General features: G+C 45.9%; 1 protein-coding gene across 4 annotated transcripts in view; it reads right to left on the reverse strand.

Annotated features, from left to right (window-relative positions):
• The window catches only part of PLXNA4 (plexin A4), a 429648-nt gene that overhangs the window by 58579 nt on the left and 357262 nt on the right, over positions 1-13807 (reverse strand). For all 4 annotated transcript variants that reach the window (XM_088165989.1, XM_088165988.1, XM_014882536.2 and 1 more), the window contains exons 13-16: positions 13137-13288; positions 11910-12027; positions 6382-6518; positions 4620-4787 (exon numbers count right to left, since the gene is read on the reverse strand). In XM_088165989.1, the coding sequence (XP_088022115.1) occupies positions 4620-4787; positions 6382-6518; positions 11910-12027; positions 13137-13288 (575 nt within the window). The remainder of the gene's footprint in view (positions 1-4619; positions 4788-6381; positions 6519-11909; positions 12028-13136; positions 13289-13807) is intronic.

Here is a 13807-nt window from a genome sequence, read left to right on the forward strand (position 1 = left end):
GCAGAGTGATCCAGGGCTGAAAGGAGAAAAATTACCCAAGAAAGCCAAACCTTCACCTGTCAGGGCTCACACAGCCAGGACAGGAGGGGGAAATGTCATCAGCAGACATTTCAGACATCACAGCCCCATCTCTGAGGGTTTCCCAGGGTGAGGAGTGCTCTCAGCAGTTTCAGCACCTGCCTCTATAACTCCCTTGGGAAACTGTCCAGGATGCAGTTTATTTCCTGCTGGGAAGGGGAGGCCGTGTGGAAATCAATGGGATTGTGAAAAGAAAGCTCAGAATCCCTTTCCTGCCTCCAGGTAAAGCTGCACATACAGGAAAGGTGAAGCACGTGCATTATAAATGAGAAAACACCAGAGAATAAACACCCTGTGAGGGAGAAGGCAACAAATCTCCCCCGTTTCTGACCTTTGTTTTCAGTGTTCCTCATTTATCTTCCATTATTAATCAGCTGGGGAGGTAGGAATGAATACAAGCACACACAGAATAGCTGTCAGCTTTGGGTGAGCTCTGCTCCAGCCCCTGCAGTGACACCCACACTGATGGACCAAACAGTTTGGGTTTATCCAAAGAGAATTGGCACGACCACATCCTTCAGCAGATGCTCCTGGGACACCTCTCTGGGAGGCTCCTCATGGTCTTTCACTCAAGGACTGGACTGGTCCATGCTTAGGACAACATTTGACCTTGAGTTTTGCAGAGTAGTTCAAGTTTTTTCTCTCTGAAATCATCAGCTATGACAGGAAATTGTTAATGGGAAATTTTACAGGGCAAACCCACATTTTGCTGTTTCCATAAGATCTGGATGAGTTTTTTTTTGAATGCACAAGTCTGAAGTCACACATCTGCTTGCAAGAGACCTTCTCTTCTCTGCCTTACAGAAAAAAATACCCTCTCCCCAAAATTCAGCTTCCCTATAAGGATTCCTGACATCATCCAGGGAGAGCTCATTCTTCAAAACCCAGAAGTGTATAAACCAAATTGTTCTTTCTTCACCACCCTGGATCTTCTGAATTTTGGCTGTGAGCCTTTATATTAATAATAAAAAAATATTATTTTATTGCTATTATTACATAATTTAATAATAATATCATTACTAATATAATTAATCTCTGCTGATTCAAACTAGAAGGGATATTATATCTTTACTTGGCTGCAAGTTTTACGTGTTCCACAAAAATCCAATGTGTGAACACACCTACAGGTATTTGTGTCTGTATAAACACAAATCCTTTTATTTAATCAACCAAATCTGTGCACACAGTTTTATACCCACGTGTCAAAAATCCTCTGTTTGGGTTGGAATCTGAGCTTGCAGGTTCAGACCACAGGTAATAAATATGGCCACAACATCTGACCAGAGAGTGGGAAAGAAAAAAGGTAAAGCAGCTTTTTGTTTGCTGAAGACTTAAAATCACCCCCAAACCCTCTCTGGCATGAAAATAAAGTAAATAAAACTGTTTCTTGCCTTAAAAATTACCAGCCATTGGCATTTGTGCTGCATCTGGATGCTCAGCCAGGTGGGAGCAGAGCCTGGAGACCTGCTGCTGCCCAGCAAAATAACAGAGGTGCCAAAAGCTCTCAGAATTTAACTGTTTATTGCCCCCAAAGACCCTGAGTAGCATTTTCTGCCTGCAGACTCAGGTAATTGCTGGATGTAACTCAAATCAAACCCAGATCAAAAGTATTAATGGAGCCTCATAAAATTTTATGTACTTGCCAGCCCAGTGTGACTTTTTTTTTTTTTTTGGCTATGGAAGTAAATTAGCAATGATCTTTTCTTTATTGTCTTGAAAAATGGCCCTTGAAAAGGTTTTAAGCCAGGCTTGGAACATGCATTCACTGGTTTAGCAAAGCTGGTTTAGTGGCAATCATCTCTCCCTGGGAACAGCTCAGCCCCACAGTTCCAGCACCTAAAACTATCCCTGACACCCCAAACCCCCAGGGTAATCCTGGATGTTCCATCTTCTCTCTCCAGGGTTGTGCACCTTTGGAGTGACACAAAAGTGCTTAAAAGGAGGATGAAATTGGGTAGGTTTGGTTAAAATGAGGCATCTCTTAGTGCTCAAGTTGATGCTTTCTGATTTCAGATGAAAAAAAGCAAAGGGGAGAGGTTGTACCCAAAAATGCTCCATCACTGGAAATGCTCAAATCATCCCTGGAAGTGTTCAAAAGCTGTGTGGATATGTCATCTGGGGACACATTTTGGTGGTGGACACATCAGTGCCAGGTTAAGAATTGGAGTCAATTATCTTAGAGTTATTTTCCAGCCTTAATAATTCCATGAGTGATGAGACAAGTGCAGTCCCAGCCATCCATCCTAGCAGCTACAGACCCCACAAATAATCTACTACCCCCTAAACAAGCACCTCACCCTAATTTCCATTATTTTAGGATTTGGGATGGGAGATCCCATCCATCCAGGACACAGAGTCCCTGCACCTCCTGGCTGGGCAAAGTTTTGCTGACACACCTGAGGCATCTCCTTGGCTGCTCCTTCACCTCTGTTTGGCAGCTTCAGCAGAGAAATCACCTTTTAAGCAGCACTGAACTCGCTTTATAAGGGAATAAAGTGATTTCTCATTTCACTGATAACCTGGACTCTGACTGAAAATAAAAGCCCCAAATGGAAAATCCCAACACTAAAGCTTCAAGCCCAACGTGCAAGGACTCAATCCAGCTAAATCAGTAAATTCCCTCATGGTAATTAAAGGCACTAATTGATTTGTGAAAACATCTTTGGGATGGGAGCTGAACTGGGGGGATTTACAAGCCCTGCTCCTAATCCCCAGGGACTCCAATCAGTCCAGTTTGACAGGGAAGCAGAGAGCTGCCATGGATGAATGAAGGGAGACTAAGATTTCTTATTTTGTATCTTTTCAAGGAAATACCAGTGCATTTAATGACCAATTTCTCCTTTTCTGAGGCCGTTTCTCCAGGCTTCTGAGAGTTTGGGTATCACTTTGATGCCTTCCACAACCAGGGAAAGTGCTGCTCTCAGGCATCTTCATGTGAACCCCACAAATTCACCAAAGCAGCATCAAGGGGGTGAAGAGAAAAAGGGATCCCTAACGAGGAGAAAGGCTTTTGGATCGGGCAGGGAGCAGGGCTCCCGTTGTGTTTCATCCCAGGACAGAGCCCTGGAGCTTTCAGGCACTGTGGCCATACAGGCAGTGCTTAGTCCTTGATGCTTAGGCATCAAGTCCATGAGGGCTGTGGGAAATGAAGGAATTTCAGGTCCATGAGGGCTGGGGGAAAGGTAGGAATTGCAGCTTGCAAACTGTGAGAGAATGAAATGGTTCATGGCTTAAATATTGCTAAAATCATGGAAAATTCTGCCCACCGTAGCAAAGTGCAAAGAAGCAGCTGCTCATCTGTGACCACCGAAGCCACTCCTCCCCAAATACACCTACAAAGAGAATTTGGAGTGTGGAGGGAACTTGGGATAAGATAAACGTGATGCTATTGTCCAGTCCTAGGGAGAATGTGATACTAGAAGAGACACTGGCATGCTGGTGGCCCAAACCCTCAGGGCTCTGGCCATGGGCAAAGCACCCACCCAGGTGCCAGGGGCCAGCACAGCCCAGCTCAGGCTGCAGCTGCTGTTGGACCAGGTAAGGAAAGAGGCGAACCTTGGGAGGTGGAATTTTGTCTGTGATAACTCCCCTGCCCAGGGCAGTGCTGGGACATTCACACAGAGCCTGAAGGTGCTGATGGGCCAATTTAATAGGCCCATTTAATTTAACTTATCTGAGAAGGTGTCAAAGACTCCCAAAGTGTCCCATGATCCACAGCACTCCATCATTCAGGTGTCTTTGGTCCACTCTGCTGATGGGCCATGGTTGGACATCATGGAGCCAACTGGGCTGGTGCAAGAGGCAGCTGTGATGACTTAAAAAGTGTAAAAAAACTCGTGATCCACCACATTCCATCATCCAGGTGCCCCTGATCCACAGGGACACTCCCTGCTGGATGTTCCCACCTGAAGCTGGGTATGAACCCAATAGAGGTTGTGGTCTGGGGATTTTTATCATCATTTCTTTGGGATTCCTTTTGTCATCTGATGGATCCAGTCTGTGACCATCACTTCAACCAACAGACATCAGAATTGCCATGACCAAGTTTTGTGGATCCTATGAGTGGTGCAGTCTTTCTACTCTCATCCTTTCCTCTTCTTTCTTGTTAATTTTCTTATGTGATATTTTTAGGCTTTTGTGTTTTCATATTGCTAGAGATAATAACTAAATGGCTATGTAGCTGCCTTCCTCTGCCACTAAATTGTTTTGAAATAAACCTATATATATTTACAATATAAATAAAAATAAAAATAAGTATATATATAATATATATACCTATATATATATATATACACCTATATATATGTAAGTATATATTTATTTATATTTATAACATATACTTATAAACACTGATCATTCAGTGTCATTTCACTCTAATCCACCCCAGTTGATCTGCTGGCTCTGGGAAGTATCTCTGCACAAATTCTTGGAGGACACAATGCTTGGAAATCAGTTTTCTACACCAAGGACCAAAGTTATCAGAGCAGTGCTCCTTTAAAAAAACCATGGAAACTGGGAGAGGGTTCTCCTGGGATACTCACCTGAAGATGCTCCACTCAGGCTCAATCCTCAGGATGGTGGGATCCTCTACATATTCATAGTGCAGCTCCTGATGGATCTTGGCCTTGTCCACTCTCACAGACACCTTCACCTTCTCAAAGCCTTCATAGGAGGCTGTGGTGTTGCAGACAATGTGCTTGGTGGATCTCCTGGGAGGAGGAGAAAGTAAATGTGAACCAGGTGCTACCAGCAGCAAAATGCTGCCAAAACCAGCCCAATTATTTATTCTCATCTCCTGTGGCCCAAACCTATGCACTGAAGAGGTGAAACTCAGTGTGAACCATTTATGTTCCTGGAGCAGTGTCTGGGGAAGTGGCACTGGTTTAAATAAAACCACAAGAGCTCTCATCTCTCAGGACACAGAGTAAAATCTGAACCCCAAGGGCAGTCCAAACCAGGCCTCTCTCCAGAAGTATTTCTCTGTGATTAAATATTTGATGGATGTTTCCTTCCTGCCTGCAGACATGTGCAGCAGCAGCTCATAAAAGGGATGTTTGCACCTCAGCTTTGCAGTCTGGGATCATAAAGTTTACTTTGCATTAGGACTGTAAGTCTTGTTTAAGTGCAGTTTGCAGCATGCCCAGGACCTTTGGAAGTGCTAATACAGTGGGAAGCATTTTATGATTATATGTAAAAAGGATTCTGCATAAACCTTTCCTTTTTGGCAGGGCTCAAAACCAGCTCTAGGTTTGCATTCCTTTCAAAATGAGTCAAAAATCCAGGCACCAAATATTCTCAGTGTTCCCAGTCTTGTGATTTGTGGTGCAGCCTCATTTTATACCCCTAAAATGGGGCTGTAAGTCACCTTCAATGGCTGCACCCTCTAAATTCCCCCAGAAGACAGCACTCAACCCCTCCTAAAACTCCCCAGTCTTCAGTGAGCATCTCCAACCAGCTGTGGCTCCCACTTGGCATTTCAAATCCCAGACTGTGACTTCACCCTGCTGAATTTTGGATGCTGGATGGCTCCACAGCCATGACAGGCTGCTAAAGAGGATCCCCACAGCCAGCAGAGGGAAGGGCATTGCCCCAGGGCAGTGCTCCCAGGTCTCCTGTCAATGAGCAATTCCTCTGCCAAGAACATATTTGGGAGAAATGTGCCAACTTCATCTTCAGCCCCCATCACTACTGGCAGCAAAATGTGTTGCCCTGGGTGGTTTTGAGCTGTGGGAGCCCCTGGGAATGGGATTCAGACTGATTCTCACAGGGATCAGGGAACATCCAGCAGGTAACACTGACATTAAGCCTCTCTGAAGCGCCATTGAACAGGAGCCAACACAGAGCTAAAATGTTGCAAATCATCCATTTCTTAGCACTACAGGACTATTCTGGGATAAAAGGGAGGTGGTTTAGTACTTCAAACTGATGTTGTCAGATTTTCTTTGTCACCTCTACTAAAGCAGGGACATGAAAATGAATCTTTTAAACGACTCACTCCTAGAGCAAGTAGCAGAGCGCAGGACCGTGGAGAATTGTACTGAAATTTGACAAGAGGCCACGGGAAAAAGCACATCAAATACCAGTCAAAACAATGAAATAAATCGTATTTTCTCTCCCCAGAACATGGCCAGCAAGGCTGTGCATGGTGCAGAATGCACAAGTCCTGTTGCAGCATAGACACGGCCATGAGCAAAGGAGGCACTTGAAGGACAAGGTGTCAGGGCTGCAGGAGAAGTTTGCTGACTTTAATTGGCATTTAATCTTCACACTCAGGCGGGAGCAGCAGGAAGGGCTCCTCTGTACCTGTAGAAGAGGCAGGGCTGTCGTCCAAAGGTCACAATGACGTTGCTGCCAGCGTTGAGGTTGTTGCCTGTGATTGTCACCTGGGTGCCACCCGACACTGGTCCTCGCTTCGGCTTCAGGTCAGACAGGGTCAGGGTCTGTGGAGGCAAAGGGAGGTGTTGGAGACACAGCAGAGGAGCAGAGGGACCTTCCCCCTCCTGTTAGTGGTGGGGAGAGGGAGGCACCCCCACGGATTTATCAGGACTTCTGAAGTTTGGCCATGTCTTCTGGCTGATAAAGGAGCCTGGGGTGACACCAGTCCTGTCAGAGACCCTCTGCCAGGTTTGGTGGGATGAGTTCAGACCCAAGCCCAGCCTGTTCTCACCCCTCCAAAATGAGATCTGCCCTTGTACCCAGTCAGAAATACTCCTACAAAGACAGCTCCATGCCTGGAGCACCTTGGGTCACAATCTCTCATCCTCACTGCTTGTTTGGCACAGCTCAGGGGTCTTTTTGCTGTCACACAACACCAGCTCTGGGGATAACTGAGGCACTGAACTGGTATGATTGGATCTTAATGGGGAAGCTCCACCTCCAAACTGTGGAACTCACAAAAGATGAAAATTGTCTGGTTTCGAAAAGATCACTCAACTTTATTGGTTCTCAGAATCACAGAATGGTTTGGGTTGGAAGGGACCTTAAAGATCATCTCATTCCAACCTCCCTGCCATGGACAGGGACATCTTCCACTGCCCCAGGTTGCTCCAAGCCCCATCCAACCTGGCCTTGGACACTTCCAGGGATGAGGCACAGTTTCTTTGTCCTCACCACCCTCACAGGGAACAATTCTTTCCCAATATTCCATCTAACCCTGCCCTCTGGCAGTGGGAAGCCATTCCCCTTTGGATAGAGGAGAGCTGTGGCTCAGCAGGACATCTGAGTTTGTTCCACAGAGGATCCTAGAATCACAGAGACTGGAAAAAACCTCCAAGATAATCCAGTTGTTCTATCCCCTGCTGTGCAATTCTGATGTTCAACAACCCTTTCCATGAGGAAATTCCTCCTGATGTCCGTCCTGAACCTGCCCTGGTGCAAAAAGCCCACACATGACCCTAAATCCTTCTCTTCTCTGACTTGGATGTTGAGTCAGCCCCGAGCTGTCCTGCACTGACACATGGTGGTGGTGCTCCTGTCAAGGTGTCCTCTGAAATGCCACAGCCACAAAAGCAGCACTACCCCCTTCAACACCTTTTCCCTTTTCCTGCTGATCTTCTGAGCCTCTTTTCCCAGCCTAACACAGCTCTGTGTTAATATATCAAAGAGGGGCACAATTCCTTTAGAGGCCCCAAATCTCAAAACTCTTTTTCCTACCCTGCTACTCCCCCTTCTTCCCCAAATCAAGATAAAATACTCGTGCTCTGAAGGCACAGATCACCCTGTTACCACAATGCAGAGAGGAGACATCAATATTCAGGGAGAAATTTGGAGTTACAGTTTATTCTTTCATTTGCATTTTAATAGAAAAACTTTCCATTCAGTCCCAAGTGAAAAGCTACTATATGCATTTAAATGAAGATTATTTCTTTCCCCCTCTCTTTAAGAATGATGACACAAGTGCTTGAAGCTCTCAGCTCCTCTGAGTGAGCAGGTACATCACGCAGTCACCTTATTGAGCTTTGGAGACCATTAATCCATGTTTGTAAAACCACCTGACACACACCACAGCCCCACTCACACACACACAGACACCTCTGTTCCCTGGCCCCTCTGGTTTAATCATTTTGAAAAACAGCAGCAAGATTTCCATTTTTCCATTTTGCTCCTGTTCTAAATGCAGCTCTTGGAGAAAGGGCAGAACATGAAAATCAGACTTACAGCTCTGTAGAAGGATCTATTGTCAGAGCTGGGCACTCTATGTGTTTAAACCTGGCTGGTTTTCACCTGATGGTTTTATACTTAGAATCATGGAATTTTTGAGGTTGGAAAAGACCCCCTAAGATCAGCAAGTACAAGCATTAACCCAGCACTGCCAAAGCCACAACTAAAGCGCCTCTCTAAGCACCAGGAGCAATGATTCTACCACTTCCATGGGCAGCCTGTGCCAGTGCTTGGCAACATTTTCATCAAGAAATTTTCCCTAAAATCCACCCTGCCCTCCCCTGGCCCATCCTAAGGCCATTCCCTCTCCTCCTGTCCCTGTTCCCAGATCCCAAATCCCCCCGGCTGTCCCCTCCTGTCAGGGAGTTGTGCAGAGCCACAAGGTCCCTCCTGAGCCTCCTTTTCTCCAGGCTCAGCCCCTTCCCAGCTCCCTCAACTCCTCCTGGGACTCCAGACCCTTTCCCAGCTCTGTTCCCTTCCCTGAGGAGCTCAAAACTGGACCCAGGATTTGAGGTGGGGCCTCAGCACACTATTCCTGATGCCATTCCAGGTGCCATTGGCTTCTTGGCCACCTGGACACACCTGGCCTGGTGTTCAGCCACTGTCAACCAGGCTCTTCTCCACTGGGCCATTTTCAGCCATTCTCCAAACCTTGGAGTGTGACCTTCTGAGAATATTCTCCAAACCTTGGAGTGTGACCTTCTGAGAATATTCTCTGCCATTCTCTTTTAATGGGATAAAAACTGCAGGAAGAGTATGGAAATGCAAAGGGTGCACTTCAGTACTGCACCTTTATATTTTGGGCACTACCTAAAGCTCTGATGGCAATTCCCTTATTGATGGATACCCCCACCAGTACAAATTCCTGCTGATGGCTGAAGCTGGGAGGTGACTTCCCACCTGGGAGAAAATGGGTTGGGAATGGCCAAAGCCTGCACAGCAGCACTGCAGCAGTACCTGATTCAAAACTCATGGAGGAATATTTGAGTTAAAGACCCAGGGTGGGTTCCCTGGCCTCTCCTTGGGGTAGATAAAAGCAGCCACGGCCTTTTGAGGATCCTCACAGGCCACAGCCACACCAGGAATGCTCCTTGGAAAAGCACTGCTGTGTCTGGAGCCAGTCTGACACATGGGTTTGTGGCTCAGCTTTCAAAGCTGTGATCAACATTTAATTATTCACAGTGGCCTTCCTGAATATGGCACAGCACATTCACAATAAAACTCCAGGTTGTTCAGCATTTCCTCACTGGTGGGAGGTGGTGGAAAATGCAAAGAGGGTTTTGTGGATCAATGCTGGGCTGGAGAGTGACAACGAGGGAAAGAGGACAGGAAATTTTCTGCATTTCCCGTGATTTTTGCTCAGCTCGCCAACCCTTTCTTTCCTCCAGCATCTCCTGCACACAGGTTTTCCACAGAGAAGAACCACCAGAGCTGGGTCTAAACTGCCTCCCATGGAGCTTGTCAAGACCTTGGTTCCCATTCCATTCCTCCTGGGAACACAGCAAGAGTAGGATGTGACTCAGACACAGCTTGTGCACCTGAGTTTCCTTTCTAGAGGTTCCTCAGTAGCAGCAAGAGGGGAAAAGATGAAAGGGATGGATGGGAAATGCTCTCCAAAACAAGGATTATAGGAGCAGGCTCTAGAAATGTAGAGTTGCCCACAGCACCTGGACTGAGACACGATATTTTCATCTAAAGCCAGAATAAAGGTAAACTTTCTTCAGCACCCAAATTGAGAAGTGAATATCATATTTTTTTCGTTGAAAGACTGGGGCAATAATCACAGTAAGAAAATGAGTAACTGTGAAAAAAGATATTTCATTTAGATCATCATAAATTTCATTTCAGCTTTGTTTCCCTCTTGGCTTATTGTACTTTCTAATGCAGTTTGCAGGTTTTGATCACAAATGAGTTTAAAACAAATGAGCAGCTATTTGAATTTAAAAGTTCTAGTTAGAAAGGTAGAGAAGAACCATTCTGGCATCTCTAAACTAAGCCACCTCTTTCTTAAAACACTGAAATTAAATACTCATTTGAGTCCAAACCATCATGTCTTCGAATTCTTGCAAGATGGGGAAAGGCTGAACCAATTGGCTGACTTTGACCAAGTTTTCCTTCAAATGTCTCAAAAAGCAATTTTCCAGAAGATTTGCTGTGAGTCAGGAAGTGACATTTATCTCCCAGGTGATGCCCTTCCTTGGTTTTCAAACATCTTCTTCCCCTTCCAGCTGCCACTCACCGCTGCAGGATGCCAAGGCACGTTGAGATTCCTGCAACAGCAACTCTGCCCTCCTGGCAGAAAAATCCAAAAAAAACCACATCTCCCACTGTGAAAGCAGAAAGGGAATATGATGGGCAGGCTGGAGAGTGTCTGTATTTTGGGTTTGGGTTTGTTTTTGTTTTTTTTTTTTTTTGTCTAGCACAAAGGTAGCGAGGTATTCAGCAGAGAAAACCCTGGTGGCTCCGTGCTCGTGCCCTGGCAGCCGGGAAGGTGGCAAGCAGAGGGAAAAGCTGTCACAGATGGACACGGATGATCAAAACCAGACAGTAATTCCAAGAGTAGCAAAGGTGACACGTTGGAGTGTAATGTCCTGGAAAGAGCCCTTCTGGCTGCCTGGTAGGGGCTTTCTCTCAAGGTGTTTCTCTGCCCCCGCCACCGCCACACCTGAATGACATCGGAAAATGCAGAGAACAGAGAAATTTCTGTAGCTCGAGGGGGGAGTCCAAGACATTTGCATTCATTACAAGTTGCCTTTACCATAAAAAAATGCTCAGGCATGTGAATAATTTCAGAAGAGACCCATTCTCTTGCAAGAGTCGAGAGCTTTTGATGGGAACAAAGGGACCCTCTCATCTCAAACCTGCACAGATCTGAACAGATCAAGGCCAGACAATGCTTGCATGTCCCCAGCAAGGGGCCTTAGAGGAATAATCAGGTCTCTTGGACAAGGAACATCATCAGAAGGGAGGAAAAAAGCACAGGTTGAGTGTACAACATGTGTTTGCACTTGAACAGAAGCTGAAGCTTGCAGGTGCCTCTCGTTTCATCGTGGAGCATCCAAAACTGTTGCCCACCAGCACTGAGCCCCAGCCACATCCTAGAGCTCACAGCAGCCTGAGCTGGATCTGTCCTGATCCCAGTGCTCCTGGTGTGGATGGGATGAATAAACACCTGGGGGAATCCAAGAGGGAGGAGAAAGAACCCCAGCTGAGACCATCACACTCATGCTGCTGAAGATCCCGGGATTGTAATGATTAGTGGCAACTCCCAACTTTCTTCTGGAGGACACTGGTGGCTCCAAACAGAGGGTATTGGTAGCAGGAGCATCACACTCCCAAAAAAATAAGATACTAAGGTAATTTTCCCCTTTTTTAGCTCTTTTTTCCCCTTTCCTGTACAGCACTTTTAACTATTAATGAGAATTTTCTGTATTAATTTGGACCACGGCTGCATGGAACTGTAACTGGACTAATAATCTGGACTATTATTAGGTTGTTAAAACTTTAATTAGACCAGCTATTTTTGCTAGGAACAAGATGTTGAAAGGAAACGAAATGAACAATTTGGTCCACCCAGAACAGCAGAGAGAAGCTCAGAGGCTCAATGTGGTGAAGGACAATGGACAGAAGGAGCAGAGAGGACCAAGGAGAATTTTTTTTCAGGAACTTACCATGAAGTAGTAGAGCTGAGAAGACCTGGCCATGAACTCTGGCTTGCACTCGGTCACGCAGATTTCCACAAATCCGGCGTGCTGGCTGGGCTTGGCTTCCCCCATCTCACACACGATCCTGAGGGGAAAAACCAACCAGGAGCAGAGTTTGAGGGATGGTTTGGTGGTGCTGGTAAGATGGAATTGGAGCAGAGCACCCACAGTGCTGGGGGATGGACTGTAGATTACCCACCCTCTTCTATCCCATCCAGAATCCAAATTGTGGATTAAGTTATTCTATGGAAAGTGGTTTCTGTCTGAGTGCTGAGGTGGTGTGAGTCTACTTAAACACACAGAGAAATGTTGGGCTGAGGTCTGGCTTTGTCCCTCTCAGCTCCAGCTCCACGGAGGATGCAGCCCTAAGGTTTAATGTTCTCTCCTGCATTTTGCAGGCTTTTTGGCTTTTTAGGATTGCTGCCTTCCAAACTGGAATTGAACACCTCGGGGTGCCTGCTTGGTGAAAACCAGGATAACTTCAGGGCATTTGCCATGAGGATCACCTAAATAACTGGGTTATTAAATAAATGGATCATCCTGAGCTGTACGTGAGGAATGGCCTCTTCCATCTCTCAATTCCCAGGCTGGAATGGATTCCTTGGTGTGGGAAATAGAAAAGGTTTAGAACTCTCAGAAAGCTGTGTGAAAGCAAGTCTCAGGATGGAGAAATGCAAGAATGCTGAAGATGCAAGGACAAAAAACCATAGGGCTGTGAGCTGTGTAGAGACAGGCCTCAGGAAAACATGTTAAACAAGAGAGTAGAAATATGTAAGCTTAAAAATGAAGCTTTATCCACTGTTTTAAGCTATTACAAACAAGCATTGTTCAAAGCAAGATGTATGTGCAGCTTTATTAATTGGCCTAAGCAAGCTTGTCAGCTTTTAATATTATACTATTGGCTAGAAAGTTGTTAAAAGGCTTTGTAACAAAGAGAACTTCGCCTGCTGTTGTTAGCAGCTGAAGCTGTTCCATCTCCTGTGCTTGATTCTGCAAAATGAGACTGATTGTGATGGAATAAAGCTTTGAGACAGCTGCTCCAGCAGTCCCATCCCCTTGTTTGTGTATATAGATATATGTAAAGATAAGAGAAAGAAAAAATATCCCAGAAAAACCCAACACCTTGGAAGGCTCTACAGGTAGGAATGACATTAGGTGTGCTGTGGCCTTTGCTCTGCCACACACCCCACTTACTGCTCTGCTGGGATGTACCCTTCCACCAGGGGCTTGCACTCCACGCCAGCCACCTTGACGTGGGACGAGATATCCTGGAATTCCAGCCCCAGGTTCTCCCCACGGATGGTGACTCTGGTGCCTCCCTCACGAGGGCCTGTCACGGGGTTGATCTGGGGAAACAAGCCAAGAGAAAGGAGAACAATCAAACCAAGCACCAGAATCCTCTCTGGTGAAAGAACAGACAACTTTTGGGGATCACTAGGGATGCTTATAATTATAAATGCTGAGCAGGTGAGGGAACAAACCTACTTCAGATACTCTGAGTATGCAAAATTTTGCCCCAGACCTCATTTACTCTCTTTTAACTACTTGAGAAACATCCAGAGGTGAGTAGAAGATAATTTCTAGGCAGGAGCAGGGATTTGTGGAGCTGCAGCTGAGCTCTTCACTTTGTAGATGTGAGCCATGGAAGGGCAGGAGAGGGACACGGTGGAGAGAAATGGGAGAAAGAACAAGACAAGGACAAAAGGGGTTGAGCCAGTCACTTGAAATCCTAAATTCCCAGCCCAAAGGACATGGAGGTTTTGTTATCTTCTGGAGGTAGGTAATGGTCATGCATCAGAAATTCAGCTGAAAATGTCCACCTGGAATAAAACTGGCCAAGCAGGAACAGGGTGCTGGGTTGGGTG

This window comes from Sturnus vulgaris, chromosome 5 (genome assembly GCF_052056855.1).
Source record: "Sturnus vulgaris isolate bStuVul1 chromosome 5, bStuVul1.hap1, whole genome shotgun sequence".
NCBI lineage: Eukaryota > Metazoa > Chordata > Aves > Passeriformes > Sturnidae > Sturnus > Sturnus vulgaris.